Raw genomic sequence first — 20,409 nt, 5'->3', positions numbered from 1 at the left:
TTATCTCATATTTTTAGCTGATATCATAATTTTTAATCTTAAGATTTTTTTTCTTACGTCTCCTAATTCTTATTATGAATATATGTATATATATAATTTAGTGTTTATTGTTCGTTTCTGTGGCGGAAGTAGCGCCGTGTTGTTTGTGCCTCTATTGTCCGCCAACCACGTGACTGATGGGGGAGGAGGAGGAGGAGAGGAGGAGGAGGAGGAGGAGGGAGGGGACGTAAGGGGGAGGGGGCGTCTGAGATTCTTCCCGGTGACGTTTAAGGCGTAAACACGGGGAACGGAGAGGAGAAACGCGGAGAGCTGCGGCAGCCCGGAGCGGACCGGTGTGAACGGGCCTCCGGCGGCCGGATTGATCGATCGGTGATCGGTGATCGGGGGCTCCATCGATCCGCGCAGCGTCAGTTTTCGGGCGGAGGAGGGATGCGTTGCCTGGTAACAGAAACAGGAGCGAGGATGAAAACAGGCCAGTGAACCTCTTCGGCTTCATCTCTCCGTCATTCAGGGTTTGTTTTGACATTATTTTAAACGTTTTATTAAACGTAATTAAAAGTAAATGAAAATGAATTCAATGAACTGCACTTCGAGCTAATCATGAATCAATAAATATTTGATGTCTGAAAGGCAGGAAACGGGCTCCACGTCCATGTTCACGTCAGTTTAAAGGAGTATTTGACTGCATTTAATGTGTATTTTAGTGGCTGTGAGGATCCAACAGCTGAAATGTGTTTTTTTTTTTAAACATATAAGGACTGTTTGGACTTGATGCTTGAGCCCACCAGCACTTTTGACAGCAATATTTACCACAAAATTCAGTTTATTTCAAGTTTTGTGCTGCAAATCAGCAGATTTTTCTTTATTTTAGATGCATTGAATTTTTCATTCAATTAATTTGAATTCTTTAAACATGAATCAAACTTTCCAGGTCACATCACATGCAAGGTGTTTTTTTTGTTTTTTCCAGATTCATACGCTTTTATTTTGAAAGAATAAATCAGTGCCTGGTTTTTGTAAAATCTCCCCACAGGTCTTCCACACTCACCTGTGTCACCTGCCTGTGGTCTGCGGTTCGGGATGCGCCTGTAGTCGGCGCTCAGGGTGAAGCCGCCGTCATGCCTTGTTCCTGTGCAGAGTGGAGGAGGTGGATCCGCCCGCTGGTTCTGGTTCTGTACGCCCTGCTGCTGGTGGCCGTGCTGCCGCTCTGCATCTGGGAGCTGCAGAAAGACAAGGTACACCTTCGACCAAATTTGGTCGTTCCGGCTCCATAGACTCCCATTCAACTTCTCTCATCAAATCCAAAGTGAATAAAATGTGTCCATCAGTTATCTCGGTGTTGTTAGCTAAAGTCACTCCTTCTTATTAGTTTTCTGGAGGTCCATCTGAAAATAATCCCTCATTCGTTAGAAAAGAAGATTCAAGAAGACCTGTTTTTGGGGGCGTGTCTGTTTGATTGACAGGCCTGTGGTGCAGTCAGGTTACAGCTATCGGTGGGCGGGACGTAGTATCGTCGGGTTTCCAATCAGATCGGTCAGATCCACCGCTGGCTCCTCCCCCCTAAACTCGTCCAAATATGGTCACTTCCTGCTGCTGGTCGCCACTTGTTTTTGTCTCTGTCTCCCCCTGCAGGTCGGGACTCACAATAAAGCCTGGTTCATCGCAGGCATCTTCGTCTTTCTGACCATCCCCATCTCTCTGTGGGGGATCCTGCAGCACATGGTGCACTACACCCAGCCCGAGCTGCAGAAACCCATCATCAGGTCCAAAACACATATCACACACATGTCGACTGTCCCTTTAAGAAGAATTATTGCCGTTGTCATGACGCTCCTCTGTCTCTGGCTTCCTCCACCAGAATCCTGTGGATGGTGCCGATCTACAGTTTGGACAGTGTGAGTCATTATGACACAAACACAAACACACACAGAGACATCCAGTGTGTGCCACTACGTTGCCGTGGCGACGGGAGCTAATTGGAATCGATGGGGCAGCGTCGCTCAGACAGTTACAGCCTCGTATCAGAGGCGCTGACATCCTGTCTGTTTCACGTGAACTGAATCTTTTAGTTTTGCTCCATCATGTTGGTTTGTTAGAAATAATCCTCTGCTTCTTCTCCATCTCCTCCTCCTCCTCCTCCTCTTCCTCCTCCTCCCGTGCAGTGGCTGGCTCTGCGGTACCCCGGCCTGGCCATCTACGTGGACACGTGCAGGGAGTGCTACGAGGCCTACGTCATCTACAACTTCCTGGTGTTCCTGCTGAACTTCCTCAGCAACCAGTACCCGAGCCTGGTGCTGATGCTGGAGGTGCAGCAGCAGCAGCCGCACCTTCCACCGCTGTGCTGCTGCCCGCCGTGGGCCATGGGAGAGTAAGAGGGGGGCTGGTGGTGGTGGTGGTGGATGGGTGGGTGGAGGGGGGGGGGCAGTACATGATGACTGGATGAACGTTAAACTGTTTGTGTCTCTCTGCCAGGGTGCTGCTGTTCAGGTGTAAACTGGGAGTCCTCCAGTACACCGTGGTCAGGCCCGTAACCACGGTGATAGCACTGTAAGTTTCCCCTCCATCACCATGGTGATAGTGTGATAAGTTCCCGACTGTAAACACAGTAAAAGCGCGGGAAGATTAAAAACTGTAAGCCTGGTGGTAGTGCTTAAAAATGTCCTTCGGTCACCATGACGACAGGACTGTAAGTTTCCTACTGTAACCACACGTAAGCACTATTACACTGTAAAAACAGGCGTGAGCACTGTAACACTATAAAAACAGGCGTGAGCACTATTCACTGTAAAAAAATACATGAGCACTATTACACTGTAAAAAAAATAAATACATGAGCACTATTACACTAAACAAAAACAAAAAAAGAGCACTATTACACTGTAAAAAAAATAATACGAGCACTATTACACTGTAAAAAAAATACATGAGCACTATTACACTGTAAAAAAAAATACATGAGCACTATTACACTGTAAAACAAAAATACATGAGCACTATTACACTGTAAAAAAAATACATGAGCACTATTACACTGTAAACAAAAACAAAAAAAAGAGCACTATTACACTGTAAAAAAAATAATACATGAGCACTATTACACTGTAAAAAAATACATGAGCACTATTACACAAAAAAAAAATACATGAGCACTATTACACTGTAAAAAAAATACACGAGCACTATTACACTGTAAAAAAAATACGAGCACTATTACACTGTAAAAAAATACATGAGCACTATTACATTAAAAAAAAGACATGAGCACTATTACACTGTAAAAACTGTAAATCAGCGTTTCCCTCTGTCTGCAGCATCTGTCAGCTCTGTGGGGTTTATGACGAAGCAAACTTCAGCTTCAGAAATGCCTGGTCCTACCTGGTCATAATCAACAACATATCACAGCTGGTAAAGAACGCATCACACACAGCACGATGTCATAATGTAACATAGTCCCAAACCACATCTAAAATAAAAATACAAAATAACCTGCTGATGTTATTCTTGAAGCCGGGCTGAGAATCAGTCACGAGTTAAAACTACATTTATATGTTTAAATGCATTTTTTTTTTCTAGCACAATCAACATTGTCAACAAGAGTCAGGTATGTTCTTCTGTTAAGACACATGTCTCCTCGTTGCAGTTCGCCATGTACTGCCTGGTGTTGCTCTACCGGGCGCTCCGGGAGGAGCTGAATCCCATCCGGCCCGTCGGGAAGTTCCTCTGCGTCAAACTGGTCGTGTTCGTCTCCTTCTGGTAAGAATGACACGACGATCGGACGTCATCTTTGCCTCTTTTCTTTTCTTTTTTTTTAACCGCTCGATGACGGCGGACGTGCTGATGTGCGTTTGTCGTCTTCAGGCAGGCCGTTTTCATCGCCTTCCTGGTGAAAGTCGGCGTGATCTCCGACAAACACACCTGGGACTGGGACAGCGTGGAGGCCGTGGCCACCGGACTGCAGGTACGAACGGAGAGTAGCCGAGAAAAAAAACCAGAAAGACAACAGACGAAGACACGAATAACTGCACTCATTAAATCTGATCACTAAATGTGTGAGATGGAAAGAAACCAGGATGTCTGACGTAAACCGAGTCATCGTTTGGTGTTGCTACGTTAAATAAACGCTGAGTCATTAACCGACGACGGATTAACCCAAACAGGACTTCATCATCTGCATCGAGATGTTCCTGGCCGCCATCGCTCACCACTACACCTTCACCTACAAGCCCTACGTACAGGTAAGTGCTCCGTCCGTCCGTCCATCGACGACTCGGCGTATTACTTTAGTCCCGTTTATCCGTCTGTCCTGCGCCCGTCCAGGAAGCGGAGGAGGGCTCGTGTTTCGACAGCTTTTTGGCCATGTGGGATTTCTCTGACATCAGAGCTGATGTCACGGAGCAGGTCCGCCATGTCGGTGAGTGTCGGCGTCGGATTTGCACGTCACCAAATTTGGAAATTGCAAATAATTCATTTATTTTCAGTATTTCATTTTACTTTTGATGTCACTTTGACGTCATTTCAAGTCTTAATTTAACTCAGTTTTTAATAAAAACATTATAGATTGTAGTTTTTTATAATCTACTAGTGTAAGATTATTACCTCCCCCCTTCCTCCCCCCCAGGTCGTACGTTCCTGGGTCGTCCCAACAAGATGTACTTCGGCGCCGCAGCTCGACCCGAACACACCGAGCACACCGGCCTCCTCAACGCCACCTCGCAGGACCTCGTCGCCGCGGCAGCCGCGTCGATGCCCTCCTCCCCCTCGTCCAGCGGGCGGTACCAAGGGCTCGGACACACCCCCGCCCCTCACTCCATCTCCGCCCCCGCGGGCTTCACGTCCGCCTCCTGGGAGGACGACAGCGACGGCTCGCCTCCGGAGACGGCCGGCGGGAAATAACGACCGACGCGGCGACGAGGAGACAAAGAAAACTCTCCGATTCTGTATTTGAGTCGGAATAAAAACTCATCTGAACTTTCCGAACCATGTATGTAAGAAAAAAAAAAAGCACTCAGTGATGTCAAAGCCATGTTTGTTGCAAAACTTTAATATTATTTGAAAATAACTGCTCAGATTTAAATGTTCGAAATCCGTATTTTGATGTCAGATAATGTACTTTTGATAAATGTGTGTATGTTGGAGTTGTGGCCAGCAGGGGGAGCCGGTCGCTCCCGAAGTGTCCTCCAGCTCGCTTTAACTATTTGTTCGAAGTCAATAAACGCAACATGCCGAATTCAATCTCCACAAACTGCGGTTTTAATCCTCCGACAACTCACAGCAACGTCTCATGTTCCCCCTTGAAACAAACACAGTCGATCACTGGATCCCTGATTCAGGTAAGAAATATCAACTACTGGAGGCAGAAGATCTTTCAGGGTGGATCTCATGTTCATCCGCCGAACAAACTAGTTCCCAACAAACGCGTGATTGCAAAAAGCCGCAGCGTCCCGTTAGTTCATGAAACTTTGAAACCTTTGAGGTGTTTTTTTAAAAAAAAGTTTAAGATTGACATCTTCAGTTAGGAACCAAACGAAAGTCTTAAAGACTTCCGAGTTTTTTTTGTTTTTTTTTCCATGGGATTTGTTGACCAACAAAAATATCTAATACTCTTCATGAAAGAAGAGTTTAAAACTCTGTTTGGGGAGATGAACGTATGAGGACGTGTGTGTCCAACTCGTCACACGGATGGACGGTTCACAGGTTTGGCGGACAGTAAAGGGTGGGGTCGTCTGGCGGCCTCGTGTCCCAGCTGTCACCCCAGACACACCGGGAGGGGCGGGGCCTCTTCAGTCCACACAATGAAAAGGCCCTGAAGAAAAGAGGAGCCTGTCAAACTCAATATCACATATTCATATCACAATATCACCCAGTGCAGCGGAGACCCGACACCATAACGCCCTCTTTGGTTATTGAGTTGTTGTTGTTTTCTTTTACTTTATCGTCAACATAAATATCAGATAAAAACTTAAGAGTACATAGAAAGCCCAAAGCACATTCTCTAAGCCCCCTCCTAATAAAACAATACGCAGTACCCGTAATAAATACTGAGAGTTAATAATAATCTAACAACTCCTACGTGCAAAGAAAAGAAAACATGAAAAATAAAATCAAACTCATTGAAAAGAAAATGGATCAAAACTATGGCCTGAGATTGTGTTTAGAGACGCTCATTAGGGCGTCAAGACTGGTATCAAATGAGCATTTAAATAAATAAAAAATGCATTAAAATGGATGGTCAGCAGGGGGTGATATTACCAACTGACTGAACTTTTTCTGTCTATAGTTTGTGATTTTATGCTAAGCTAGGCTAACAACCTCCCGACTCAAAGACATTTCTGTAGAAACATGATATTAAAAAATTAAAAAAAAATAAAAAAAGCATCCAATTTTGTATTATTTTGATGTGAAATAGTCAGCAGGGGGAGATGTTACTTTTTTAACTGATCACATCCGGTCTGAAAACGTCTTTAAACCAAATGAAATAGAATTTCAGCTTTTCAGACAAAAGACAGAAAAGGCGAGAGACGGTCGAGCGAGATGGACAAAGACCGGGAGAGAGAGGGCGGGACGCTGTCATCACGTACAGCCGGTGTCTCCCTCCTCCTCCTCCTCCCTCCTCCTCCTCCCTCTCTCTCTCTGCAGCAGCGGCCATGCTGCTCTCCGCCGCCTGCATCGGTGCATCCCCGGTCCTCCGCCGGTGTTTCCTGCCGCCGCTGCATCCCTGTTTCGCGGGTTCCCGGACCGGCTCGGCTCGTTCGTAGCGGTGCAGCCCGTCTAAAAGGGGCCCGGCACCGGGGAGGGGGGTGGGGGGGGCCGAGGAGAAAGCCTCCATAGCAACAAACCGGTTTCACGGCATTATTGGTAGGTGCCTCCCTCTCCGTGTGTGCGGGCTGTCAGTGTTTGGGCGGATAGATGGATAAAGTCAATTCGTTTATGGGATGCAGAGGGAGACAAACAGCGCACAGGTTTTATTATTATCATTATTATTATTTTGGCTTCAAATGAATCTCATTTGACTGGAGATCCATACTAACGTCCCACGCTGCTCATTTCACTGAAGCCACTGGATTTCACCTACAACCTTTTTTTTTTTTTTTTGCATGCGAAGGCTGCAAGCAGAGGTCTGACTGGTTTTCAAAAGGAGGCTTATTGTCTGCTGATTATGGCCAAAACCTTTAATTAAACGCCGGTCAGCATCCTTTAAAAGACTGAATTCAATATAAAATGCTGTTTTTTTTCTGTACAAGGAGGAAGGTCTTGTAAACTATCTGGCTGTCTCGTCTCTTTTTTTTTCTGACACAGGAACTCCAAACCGAACCGGACCGGTTGGACCACGAACCGCCGTCATAAAGCTGGACTCCGTGGGGGGGCGGCTGTACTGGTCGGTCTACTCGGCTGAGTACAGAGTTTTGAAGCTCGGTTACTGACGCTGCAGGAAGGTTACCGAGAGGATGCGGACAAATATAATCAAGTGGAAGTAGTAGAGTTCACCGGGAGGACGGTGGGTTTCGAGACCCCTGAAAAAACGGTAACCGTATACGGTCGGGGAATGAAATTGAAAGTCCTCGTAGTGTCCACCGATAACTATCGAAGCATCGGAGGCAAAGAGCATCAATGAAATACCTGAATTTTAGGATTCTTCTAGTGGACAAAGGACGTGTTTGAGGTGTGAGCACATCACTTCCGTTGGTAGTATAAAGGATGAAGTTTGCGTAAGGTACCGTTGGATTCACAGCGAGGCGTCCTCGTCTCGAGACGGATCCCGGGACGACATCCGTCCTATTTATCGTTGGGATTGGACCTGAAGGGACTCAGACCAGTTTAAAGGTCACCCTGTTGGTTGATAGTGGGATTACAGCTGCATTTTGAGGACTAGACGCGACTCGACCTTCACTCACGATGTCTCTCAGTAAGACCCTCGAGTTGGAGCATTTCGACGAACGCGACAAGGTTCGTCGGGGACGCTCCGGCCGGGCCAAGAGGGACGACTCCACCGGCAGCGCTGGCGGCGGCGGGTCCGGTCCGAGCTCCAGGGGCAGCAGCCTGGTCCCCAGCCCCGCTCACAGCGCCAACTGCAGCTACTACCGGACCCGCACGCTGCAGGCGCTCACCTCGGAGAAACGGGCCAAAAAGGTGCGTTTCTACCGCAACGGAGACCGGTACTTCAAGGGCCTGGTGTACGCCGTCTCCGCCGACCGGTTCCGCTCCTACGACGCGCTGCTGATGGAGCTGACGCGCTCGCTGGCCGACAACCTGCATCTGCCGCAAGGAGTGCGAACGATCTACACCCTCGACGGCGGCAAGAGGATCACCAGCATGGACGAGCTGGTGGAAGGTAAGCCTTTGTTTCTCGGACTACGCCAGGCCAAACGTTTTCCACCCGTTCCCGGCGTTTTACGTTCAACCAAGCAAAGCAAAGCAAAGCGGCGGTTTTCCGACATTTGATCGGTATCGTTCATTTTATTTAAGTCTCAGTGAAAAAAAAAGGAATGATGTGCGCCACTTTCATTATAACTGTAATATCGCCCCCTGGTGTCCATTTCTGATAAGAACAGAAGGTGTAACGCTCGGTGTGGTTGAGTTGGATCTTCGATCTCTTTATTGAAACCAGCTGAGCTTCTGGCCGAGACAATTATCGCTCTCATACCTTCCAGTCAATCAACGCATCAGTCTCTCGGCTCTCTGTCTGTCTTTTTTTATGCAAACACACTTGCATTATTTATTTTCATGCACATCAACAGCAGAATTGATTAGATAATCAATACGGAGGCACTAAATGGAAATTAAACCAGGTACGGATAAAGAAAAGAAATAAAGGCAGATTTTCAGAATGTGGTAAAAACATTTCTGGAATTCATTTTTTGTCACTTTAAAGCCTGAAGGTTTGGAGAACTAAACATCCTCCACATCCAGATTCAAGACGCACGAGATCTTATTTCTGATAATTGAACAGAAGTGCAGTCGGTCTGCTCTCCGTCTCCTGCTCAAAGTCATTTAGTGAGAAACAGACCGGTGGCTGAGTAACATCACTTATCATCAATATTGATGTGTGACTGGTTGTAAATGTCCATTAATGAGCGTCAGCGGCTGGGAAGCCGCTCAGCCGGGAGGGAAGCACTAAAACACATGCAATCATCACTCTCCTGCACTTCAACAAACACGGCGGACCGAGATGAAGGAAATCTGAGAGTCCAAAGTGGGAAAGTCGTCGTTCACAACGTCTCCGAGCACTAAAGAAGGAAAAAAAAAACATGGAGGGCTGCAGGCACAACTAATGTCATCGGATTGGGCCGATCGATCGGCACATGTCCTGATGAATGCAAAACCTTTTTTTAAAAAGTAATATTTTATCCTGATACGCAAGTCACAAGGTTCAGTGCTGCACGCGGAGCAGCAGGAAGCAACGACCTCCATGAGGAAGTATTCAAAGTGTCGTCTCTTCATCATCATCATCATCATCATCATCACTGAGTTCCTCACGTTAACGTGATCGCTGCTACGTGAACGTTAGTGATTTTAACCGCTGACCTGAAACTGGAGCAGAGAAACATCAGATTGGAGGGTTGGGGTTAGCTCGCATTGTCGTGTTGGAGGACCCCGTTGCCATGGCGCCACAGTTCAGGCGGTTTGAGTTCTCTGGGTTCCAAAAAAACACAGCGACAGACAGGAAACTGAAAAAAAACCCTGACAAAGAGGGAAGAAGAAGAGCACACAGACTAAATACAGCAGGGAGGGAAGGACAACGAGGGACAGGTGAAACTTCCTCGTGAAGGTCGTTGCTTCTTGCTGCTCCGTGAGCGTCACTGTGATCTCTGAACTTAAAAGATTAAATGTTTCACCTGTTTTTTTTTTCAACCAGGCTGTGAAAATGTTGGCAGAAAACATTAAAACCCCGACGTGTCCAGATTCGCGTCCGTCCTGTCGTCACCTTCAGCAGGAAGTGAAGCGAGACTTTGATGCTCTCGACAGACGGAAGCTAGTTTTGTTTTTTCAGTTTTTAGTCCCGGAGTTATTTGACTAACAAACTGGAGCGGTTTGAATCTCAGCAAGTGGAGAGGCAAGGTCACACTTCACCTGGGGAGGGAGGGAGAGTGTGTGAACGTGTGATGAAGAGGAGGAAGAGGAGGAAGAGGAGGTGTGTGTGTGTTTTTGAGGGTTACAGGCTCAGACAGGCGACCATGTGATTTGAACGAGGGAGAAAGGTGTGCATGTGAGATATGGAGGTAGAGGAGAGAAGGGCGAACCGTCTTTTACCATATAAGGTAAAACAGGAAGCTGGCTGTCGGCTACTGTACAACGTGACGTGCTGCAGTTTTATTTTTTTAAACTCTATTTTCTGATAGAGGACCAACACAGATTCAAACATCGCTATCTACGCAAAAACCTACGAGGCCGATTTGTTTGGTGTCGGACTTTAATCAGAGCTGTAAAGCAGAACAATGCAGATCCTCTCATTTGCATATTTTTCTGCAGGGACGGCAAACGTCCCGATGAGAGACGGGCTTTCAGCGAGAGAGTGTGAAGCTTAGAGAGAGAGAGAGAGAGAGAGGGAGAGAGAGAGAGAGAGAGAGAGAGGGAGGGAGAAAGAGGGGAGAGAGAGAGAGAGAGAGAGAGAGAGAGAGAGACGGGGGTGAATGTGACATCTGCTGTCACCTTCACTCTTCACTTCATTCACCGTCACACACACCACACACACACACACACACGCACACACACACACACACACACACACACACACACACACACACACACACCACACACACACACACACACACACACACACACACACACACACACACAGTCTGATTACACTTTAATCAGACGACAGTCGGCCTCCGACCTCCAACATCACTCACTTCTTTAACCTTTCGACCGCATTTATAAAACAGAACAACAACCAGCAGCTGTGGATTTAAACGGCGTTCGTTCCCGATGTTCACGGCAGGTTTACTTTATGTCCGTGTTTCCTCTGAGAATGAAGGGATTTCAATTCTGCAGCCAAAGAAGTTTGCACGAACAACTTCAGTTGCTTTTACGTCGACCTTGTTTGGTCCGAACCCAAAAAATATCGGGCGTGAAAGGAGCCTCCGGCCCAACGGAGGTGGTCTCGGCGTTCGGGTTGGTTTGCTGGCCCGCTCGAGGTGGAAGCAGGAAGTAGAATGGGAGGCGGAGCTCTTCAACAGAACAATAGAAGAAGAAAAACAAGTAAAAATGAGTTGCAGAAGCAACGCGAGAGCAGAAGGAAGTATTGAACTTAATTTGGTCCAATCTTCTTAACGGCATCACAATTTATATACCGGCTGCTCCATTATTAAACCCATCGAACCGCCAACCTTTTGATTAGTGGCCAACCGGCTCCACCATCCTGTGAGTTTAGTCTGTCGTTGGTGTCCCTGAACACACCGTTTCTTAAAACCATATTAAACTATATGATTTACGAGGCGTGCTGCTGCGTTCGGGTGTTTTGGTGCTGCGTCTTCCTGCAGGATATTGTCCCCTCGTCAAACGTGTCCTCTTCCTCTTCCTGCTCAGGCGAGTGTTACGTCTGCGCCTCCAACGAGCCGTACCGGAAGGTCGACTACACCAAGATCTCCGTCCCGAGCTGGAAGCCCGGCGCCGGGACCGGCCCGTCCGGCTCGAGCCGGACGGTCACGGCGTCCGCTGGAGTGTTGACCAGCGCCGCCACCGCAGCCGCCGCCGCCGTCTCCAAAGATCGTCCCGACGGTCGGGAGGGCCGAGAGAGCAAAGACTTCATCAAGCCCAAGCTGGTGACGGTGATCCGGAGCGGCGTGAAGCCTCGCAAGGCGGTGAGGATCCTGCTGAACAAGAAGACGGCGCACTCCTTCGAACAAGTGCTGGCGGACATCACCGAGGCCATCAAGCTGGACTCCGGAGCTGTGAAGAGGCTCTACACCCTGGATGGCAAACAGGTGGGATCATATCTTTTCTTTTTTCCTGTTTTAATCTTTGACAGCAACAATGAAAAAAAAAGATGTTGCCAAAATATTTAAATTAAATTACAGATATGAAGATCTTCTTATTGAAAAGTGAGCAAACACTATCCTGCACCTGATTGACAGTCAGGTTTTGAGGGTAGGTGGGCGGGGCATAGCCTCCTTTGGCTCCCAGTCTGACCCGCCCCCTCGCTCCTCCCCCAGCATGCCCAAATATGGTCACTTCTGGCTGTTGGTTGCCCGTTAGTTTTCCCCCTTGAAGGTCGCTCCACGGTTTCCATCCCAAAAAGGACCTCGAAGGACGACGTGCTTCATGTGTTGAGTTTTCATGTAGAAAAGAGCATTTCTAAAGGTGTGATTTGGGGTTTTGAGCGGAGGCTCTTTGAAGGTTACACTTGCAGTCATTCAGTACTTTTAATGACACGTGTTTAAAGCCACGAAACCGCGACAGTCAGCTGAAGTTAATTCGTTGGACGGACTCTGATCCTCCCAGAAAACTCTTTTGTGAGCTCATGAGGGGTTTAAACTTATCACACGTTCACTGGCAGGGCTATTTTTTACCACACACACACACACACACACACACACACACACACACACACACACACACACACACTTTTTGAAGTTACAGATAAGTGTGCTCGCTTCGACAATGACAGCAGAGACCTGAAGAAAAGCAGAGACAGCGGCGTGACTGAAGGAAGGGTGTTCAGATTAATACACACACACACACACACACACACACACACACACACACACACACACAGACGTCTCCATTTTCTGCAGCATCGGCCTTCAGAAAATAAAAGCAATCTTAGCCCGCCTCTGCCTTCAAAATAAAAGCATCCATTACATCAGTCTCCGTTAGTGGTTCAGTTGTTCTATTTTTAAAACGACTCCAGCAAACACAGATTACATTCATTTAAAAGTTTTGACCTTTAAAATAAGAACAAACGTAAAAGGATTGAAAAACAAAAGAGATTAAAAGCAGCTTGCTGTTACAAAAACTAACAATACGGCAGCTTTAAATATTTTTAGGGGGTTTGTAGTTTTCTCAGATTCTGAACATCTGTGCCGTTTTGAACACGCGGCTCCATCCGTGTGCAAAAATCACCAGCAAGGTCACGAGTGAAATCCACACGCTAAGAACACGACATGCAAATACTCGGTGAGCGATGTAGATACAGCAAGATTTAAAAGTCTGCCACAACATCCGGGAAAAATGTCACTGAAAAGAGGACTCGGCATTAAACTGCTGTGTAATAAATAATAATAATAATAATAATAATAAGAGGTGGGATTTGAAGAATGATGTCGAAGCGTGCAAACTCAGAGCGACCAACGTCGGCAAAAATAGACCAGAAATATACTTTATAATCCACATGTTGCCGTCATTTTTGGCCTTAACGTGACAGGCAGGAAATGACGTTAAGTAAAAGTCTGAATTTTAGTCGTCTGGGAAAGCAAAGTAAATACTACTTGTTTTTGTTTTTTACAAACAAGCAGTTTGAAGGAAATGTGATGCATATTTTTCACTATTTTGTGACATATTGACTATAATACAAATAATTGTTTAACCGTGAGCTTTTTTTTTTTTTTTATTAAAGATTTTAATTTCTTTCTATATAAATGTTCTATATACGAGGACATTTTGCAGAACAAAATAGTGTAAAACAGAAACACTGATTGGTTACCTCCTCATGGAGGCTTTTATTTTGAAGGTATTTCGAAGGCTTTGACTCTCCGTCCGCCTCAGACGGCTTCAGTCTTTCACTCAGATGGTCTGAATGAAACGAGGCCGGTGTGTGTGTGTGTGTGTGTGTGTGTGTGTGTGTGTGTGTGTGTGTGTGTGTGCGTCCTCCCTCTGTCCTTTCAGTTTGTGCAGCCCCTTTAAGCAGCGGGACAGAAACCCTATCGCACACACACACATTCCCACTTTGACACTGCAGTGTGGTTGCCGTGGCAACCAGTCATCCAGTAACAACCTTTTGCCCCCCCCCCCCCCCCCCCCCCCCCCCACACACACACACACAAAACCTTCACTCCAGTTCCGGGTCTCCATGGCAACTGTACATCATTCAAATTCCTCGGTACCAGTACTGCGTTTCTCTCGGCAGCTCGAGGTTCTTCACCTTCGGCGCTGTGACGTCTTCAATTCTCCTTTTTTATCCTGACGTTTGTGTGAAACGTTAACTCACAACCAGTGTATTAAGTCCTGAGTTATGGCCACATGACCTTTGATAACCAAAATTGAAATGAAGAAATTGAAAGCCGGGTCGGTGACTTTCACACTTTCATCCCCAAAATCTAATGACATCATTCTTGGGACCAAGTGAACATTTGTGGCAAATTTGAAGACATTTCCTCCAGTCGTTCACGAGATATATCGCGTTCACGAGAAAAGGAGGGCGGATGCCCCGGACAAAATACTGCGTCCAGCTCCGGCAGGTTACCGTGGTTACCTTGCTCTGCTGCCGTTAGTGTAACAACCCTTCCCGTGAGTCGTCCTCAAATTTGTACGTTGTTTTGCGACGGCGCGTCGACGTGTTTTTTCCGTGCCGCTTTTCTCATGTGACCGGAGACTTCACGGTAAACATGTACTGGTTTAATCCGTCATCCCACATCTGGCCTCATCCCTCCCTTCTTCACCTCCCCCACCCCCACCTCTGCCTGAATCTGGGACATTTTTATGTGCAATTTGTAGTTAATCCTCAAGACAGTTCTTAGACAGCACATCCTGCTTGTTTCTGTGTGTGTGTGTGTGTGTGTGTGTGTGTGTGTGTGTGTGTGTGTGTGTCAGAGCCTGTTGAAGTATTACCAGCATCAAACGTGATTCAAATATTCCCATCTGCTGTCTGCTTAGTATCACTAAGTGTGTGTGTGTGTGTGTGTGTGTGTGTGTGTGTGTGTGTGTGTGTAGCTGACCTGTTTGCAGGATTTCTTCGGGGACGACGATGTGTTCATGGCCTGCGGTCCGGAGAAGTTCCGCTACGCTCAGGACGACTTTGTGCTCACACACATCTGCAAGACGCCGGCCTTTGTGAATGGTAACACACATTTCTAATAGTTGTTAATGTTTTTTTTGTTTTTGTTTTTTTTTGTTGGCACACAACCATTACAAAAAATATATCTAAAACAGGACACTTCAAATCCGAGTGTTTTCTACCACCCAGCTGATCGGTGATGAAGTGAATGAATCTAAAGTGTTGTTTTCTGACATCATCTTCGTCTCCAGAGTGCAAGGCCAAAGTGTCGCGCTCGCCCGCCCCCCAGAAAACTCCCAAGACTCCCAGCAGCTCCGGCTTCTCCTCCTCCAAGGCTCCGCCCAAAGGCCCGACCAGGACACGGTCACCCGGCCCAGGTGTGACGCACCGACAAACTCAAAGCTGCGACGAGTGAAGTCGTTGTCCGGTTACCTGTTGGTCTACAGGTATGATCACCGGGATCTTTTTGACCAATCAGATCGCTCCTCTCTCTCTCCTGTGCAGCCAACGAGGCCTCGGGATCGCAGTCGGCGGGGAAGTCGTCCAGGTCCAGCCCGTCTCCGACGAGTCCCGGGACACGACGCAGCCTCAAGGTCAGACCGACCGCCCCGTCGGTGGCTTTTAGTCGTGCTTTTACTTTCATCTGCTGTGAAGCAGTAACGGCTGGATTCAATGTTCAGGAAGAGAAACAGATAAATCCGGACGCGTTTCCTCGTGATCATCCCGTTCTGATTTTTCTCCGCAGGTCTCTCCTCACCGCTCTTCCTCCACCGATGTTAACGGAGACGCCGAGCAGCCGGACGACGCCGCGGTTGAAGGTGCGTGTTTCTGGTCGGAGGTCAGTGACCTTGAAGGTGTCGATGCAGAAGTTCAGGGCGTCCGACGGCCGGTCGAAAGATGGAGTTTGAGTTGTTTTTAGGCTGAATATCAAAGTGGTTGAAAGTCAACACAGCAAATAAAGATGAAGCAGGAAAAAAAAGGTCGAAGGCTCTCAGACCTTGAAACTTCCTGTTTGTAGACGTTGCGTGTTGAAACACGTGAAAGTCAACGTGTCGTCTTCTCCTCGCAGTGAACGGCAATCGATCGGTTTCCTCCTCCATCATCAACGACAAGTACAAAGTTGGAAAAGTGATCGGAGACGGAAACTTCGCCGTGGTGAAGGAGTGCGTGGAGAGGTAAAAGTTCAGCCGAACACACACTGACGCTTACTGATCCTTTTAGAGAACTCGGTGGCGCCCCCCGCAGGGCAGCAGCTGAACATCACGATTCCTGATTTTATGTTTGTTCTGATTGACAGGTCGACAGGACAGGAGTACGCTCTGAAGATTATTGATAAAGCTCGCTGCTGTGGGAAGGTAAAACCGATCTTCATACTCCTACGTAGTAATAATAATAATAATAATAATAATAATAATAACATTTACTGACTTCATGAGGACCGCTTGAGGTCCTGCAGAGATTTTTTGCTTTGTGCTCTGATGTTCACGCAGCTTTTGGAGAAATTCGACTTGAAAATTATAAGTCTCCAGGAAATGAATGGAAGTGAATGCATTGTCCTCTTGTGTGTGTGTGTGTGTGTGTGTGTATGTGTGTGTGTGTGTGTGTGTGTGAACAGGAGCACCTGATAGAAAACGAAGTGGCGGTCCTGCGGAGGGTCCGACATCCGAGCATCATCCAGCTGATCGAGGTGGACGAGACTCCGAGTCAGCTCTTCCTGGTCATGGAGCTCGTCAAGGTTCCTCGTCTTCTCCAAACATCGTTGTGACCATTTTTTGCCACCATAGGGTTGTCGTTCTGTTTCTGACCGTTTTCCCGCCTCTGCCTCCGTCAGGGCGGCGACCTGTTCGACGCCATCACCTCGTCCACAAAGTACAGCGAGCGCGACTCCAGCGCCATGGTGTTCAACCTGGCCGGAGCCGTCAAGTACCTGCACCGCATGAACATCGTGCACCGAGACATCAAGCCGGAGAACCTGCTGGTACGCCCACACCCGCAGACTGGATGTAAAAGTGGTCGTACCTTCTGCAATAGCATCAGATCAGTCAGATCCTCGTCCAAATATGGTCACTTCCTGCTCCAAACCGCTCCGAACTAGCAAAGATGGCGACGGCCAGAATCTGAACTGGAGGTTTCATAACGTTCAACAAATGCAGTGTTAACTAAACTTTGTGGACTCTACTTGATAAAGTCGATTTTACTTTGGTAATTACTGAGAAACATCTCCAACAAACTACAGCACAAAAACAACACAGGGTGGATTCGATATTCCACATTAACTCTCAAAAAACAAACTACAAGATAAAACACGATATAACTATCGTTTATATATGATATTATGAATAGTGCGGCGTCGTCTACCTTCTTTGTCCTCTTCTTCGGGAGGCTTTCAGGTGCTTGTCGTTGTGCTCTGCAGGTGTGCGAGTATCCCGACGGCACCAAGTCCCTGAAGCTCGGGGACTTCGGCCTGGCGACGGTGGTGGAGGGACCGCTGCACACTGTGTGTGGCACGCCGACGTACGTCGCCCCGGAGATCATCGCCGAGACCGGGTGAGAGCGAGGCAGAGAAAGTGTGTTTTAAAGTCTGAGCTTCACGTCAGTGGGAAGTTTTATTTGTATTAATAAGTAACAAGAAGTTAAAGTAATTGAAAGCCCAAAAAAATAAGGTGTACCTTTGAGTTTCTTGAACGCATCACAGCTCAGCTACAAATCTGAACAGTTTGTTTATCTGTGAAACGGATATAAAGCAGTTGGAGAGGAAATGACCACAAACTGGATATAAAAGTGTTCGTAGCTTCCAGGTCTGAAAAATGGTTCTGATCCAGAAGTGTCTTCAGCTGCAATACCAGCGAGTGCCACTAGAGGTCGGCTCCAAAAAGCCTCCGGCTCCATAGACTCCCATTCAACTTCTCTCATGAAAGTTTTCTGCATGTCATCCGCTAAATTTAATCTTCCAGATTCGTTTTCTGGAAGTCCATCTGAAAATAATCCCTCATTCATTAGAAAAGAAGATTCAAGAAGACCTGTTTTTGGGGGCGTGTCTGTTTGATTGACAGGCCTGTGGTGCAGTCAGGTTACAGCTATCGGTGGGCGGGACGTAGTATCGTCAGGTTTCCAATCAGATCAGTCAGATCCACCGCTGGCTCCTCCCTCAGCCCGTCCAAATATGGTCACTTCAGTTTGTTTATGACTTCTATTAAACTCCTGTGTTTGTGTGTAGTTATGGTCTGAAGGTGGACATCTGGGCGGCGGGAGTGATCACCTACATCCTGCTGTGCGGATTTCCTCCTTTCAGAAGGTCAGAGAACACCTGGAAGCTCTCCGATATTCAATCGGCTGCTCAGTTTGGTCTCACTTTTGGTCGAGTTAATTAAAATCATCTCCTGATTCTTCCTCAGTGAGAATAATGTCCAGGAGGAGCTGTTTGACCAGATCCTCAGAGGGAAGCTGGAGTTTCCGTCTCCAGACTGGGACACCATCAGCCTGCCGGCCAAGGTACCCACTCGCTCATGCCTGGCAGCTTGTATTTTATATAAGTTTAAACCATCCCCTAACGTTTTATGTCAGACTGTTAGTCTCACTTCCTCTTTCTTTCATTAAAAAAAATGCTCTGACTTGAATCATAATTTTGCTGATTTGCCCAAACTTGCCTGAGAATTATAAGATTTTTAAGTTTTCTTTGGGATAAAAGGAATTCCATAATAGATGCGTTTATAAATCAGCTTACGGATAATTCGGCACGTTTAATGGTGCCAATTTACCAAAATATAAACAAATACAGGCGACACTCTGTATCTAATCTAATCTAATAGTTGTATTTGTAGTAAACCCAGCCCTTCATCTTTAGAGTCTAATCCACCAAAAATGTTCTCTTGATATTTACAAGACTGACAACTTCAACATAAAGTGTATATAATATAAAGAGTAGCACCTGACCTCTGATAGTTTACCGCCGGCTGCTGACAGTCACGTGACTTGTTCCTCAGATGCTGATTAGTCAGATGCTGCAGGTGAACGTGGACGCTCGTTTCACGGCCGAGGAGGTCCTGTCTCACCCCTGGGTGACGGTAAGAACACGTAAACACACGGATGCTCGAGTCGTACTTACGTCTACGGTGCTGTCCGTCCTCACCCTCCACGTCTTTGTTCAGGATGAAGCTCCCGCGGACTCCAACAAGGAGAGCGGCACCGAGGACCAGACCGCCGGTGGAGACACACCGGAACCGGAGCAGGAGTCCCCATTACTGGAAACCAAACAAGTACCTTCACCTCTGGTCTAAACATCAATCCCCCCTTTTCATTTCTCCTCATTTGGTCTACCTCACATCATTTTCTGGAGACCAAACAAACCACATTTTATTCTGGAAGTCAACAAGTCCAGCGTGACCCGGTGTGGGACAGGACCAGTTTTCATCTACGAGTTTCTGGTTTCTTAGCGTCTACTGGAAATGAAAGAAGTCACCTCCCCCTTGTTGTTGGACGTGCTGGAAACAGAACAGAAACACCTTTCTGCTTCTTCTACTGGACACTAAATATGTTTCAAAGAAACCAAAACCAGTCCCCTCATTTTTGATCAAAAAACAGATAGCGTTAAATCTATTGGACACCAAACTAGGTCCATTAGTCCCTGAACACATCTCAATGAAACCAAGTGAATGCTCTCAGTTCTGGTCTAGAAACGATGGATGGAGACCCAGTCCCATCTCATGGTCTAGAATACGTCCTCCTTCATCTCCTGTAAACCAAACAAGTTCCCTCAAATCTGCTCTAAAACCCATCCTGTTGTATAACCCGGAAACCAAATAAATTCCCTCAAATCTGGTCTTGAATACATCCTCCTTCATCTCCTGGAGACCAAATAAATTCCTTCAAATCTAGTCTATAATATGATTCGTCCTTTTATCGTCTGGGAACCAGATAAGTCTTGAACCTCTGGTCTAGAATATCTCCCCTTGAAATGTAATGGAAAGCTGGAAAGCTTGTCTTGAACTTTTCTCCTACGTTACCATTTACTGGAAGGCAAACAGGTGACATTGCTTTCTTTTCTTGGTCTTTGAAGTTGTACCGTTTTAATTACTGGAAAATGAACAGGTCGCCTCACTTCTGATGTAAAAACCAGCTTCTCCAGCGTTGTTTGTAGTTTATCTCTCTGGTCTGGACTGTGTGCCATTTAATCAGCTGGAGACTTTGAGGAGGCCGGTCTCTGCTGCTGATGAGCCCCATTAAACCACCATCAAAAAGCCCACTTGGTTTTGCCAAGACACAAATGAAGTCACTTGCCGGCTACTTGAAGTACATAAACCATATCAACACTGGGACACCACGAAGGTGCTACTGGACTCACGGGACTGGACCGCCATTTCCTGAAAATGGCTTTTACCTCTGATCTGAATAACACTGAAAAACTGACAGAGTGGCTGTGACACAAAAAAAAAAAACCAGCCTCAATTCACTTCCGTAGTGAAATAAGTGATAAACAA

At 46.8% G+C, this 20,409-nt stretch overlaps 2 protein-coding genes across 4 annotated transcripts; both read left to right on the top strand.

The window, feature by feature from the left end:
- Nucleotides 1–247: 247 nt before the first annotated feature.
- Nucleotides 248–5,227, top strand: LOC138211989 (transmembrane protein 184C-like). Of its 2 annotated transcripts, none has more exons than XM_069172210.1 (12): nt 248–472; nt 1,034–1,235; nt 1,633–1,763; nt 1,859–1,895; nt 2,163–2,368; nt 2,473–2,547; nt 3,312–3,405; nt 3,641–3,753; nt 3,859–3,958; nt 4,158–4,235; nt 4,318–4,411; nt 4,619–5,227. In XM_069172210.1, exons 2-12 carry the CDS (start codon nt 1,119–1,121, stop codon nt 4,891–4,893), a joined length of 1,320 nt encoding a protein of 439 aa, XP_069028311.1. In that variant the 5' UTR covers nt 248–472; nt 1,034–1,118; the 3' UTR covers nt 4,894–5,227. The 2 variants fall into 2 exon arrangements, with proteins under 2 accessions (XP_069028311.1, XP_069028310.1); XM_069172209.1 differs by having other exon boundaries at nt 248–512.
- A 1,412-nt stretch (nt 5,228–6,639) lies between these two features.
- LOC138211904 (serine/threonine-protein kinase DCLK2-like) lies at nt 6,640–19,217 on the top strand. Of its 2 annotated transcripts, none has more exons than XM_069172089.1 (16): nt 6,640–6,855; nt 7,297–8,329; nt 11,527–11,924; nt 14,869–14,995; nt 15,184–15,309; nt 15,437–15,525; nt 15,678–15,750; nt 16,002–16,107; nt 16,230–16,287; nt 16,548–16,667; nt 16,764–16,910; nt 17,346–17,479; nt 18,150–18,227; nt 18,328–18,424; nt 18,916–18,996; nt 19,081–19,217. In XM_069172089.1, exons 2-16 carry the CDS (start codon nt 7,894–7,896, stop codon nt 19,207–19,209), a joined length of 2,199 nt encoding a protein of 732 aa, XP_069028190.1. In that variant the 5' UTR covers nt 6,640–6,855; nt 7,297–7,893; the 3' UTR covers nt 19,210–19,217. The 2 variants fall into 2 exon arrangements, with proteins under 2 accessions (XP_069028190.1, XP_069028191.1); XM_069172090.1 differs by lacking the exon at nt 6,640–6,855 and adding an exon at nt 7,101–7,183.
- Nucleotides 19,218–20,409: the final 1,192 nt, after the last annotated feature.

The sequence above is a fragment of the Embiotoca jacksoni genome, unplaced genomic scaffold (genome assembly GCF_022577435.1).
Source record: "Embiotoca jacksoni isolate LCO1_2020_lvr unplaced genomic scaffold, fEmbJac1.0.p SCAF_51, whole genome shotgun sequence".
In the NCBI taxonomy this organism is placed as follows: domain Eukaryota; kingdom Metazoa; phylum Chordata; class Actinopteri; family Embiotocidae; genus Embiotoca; species Embiotoca jacksoni.
This window is presented reverse-complemented; position numbering and strand designations above follow the sequence as displayed.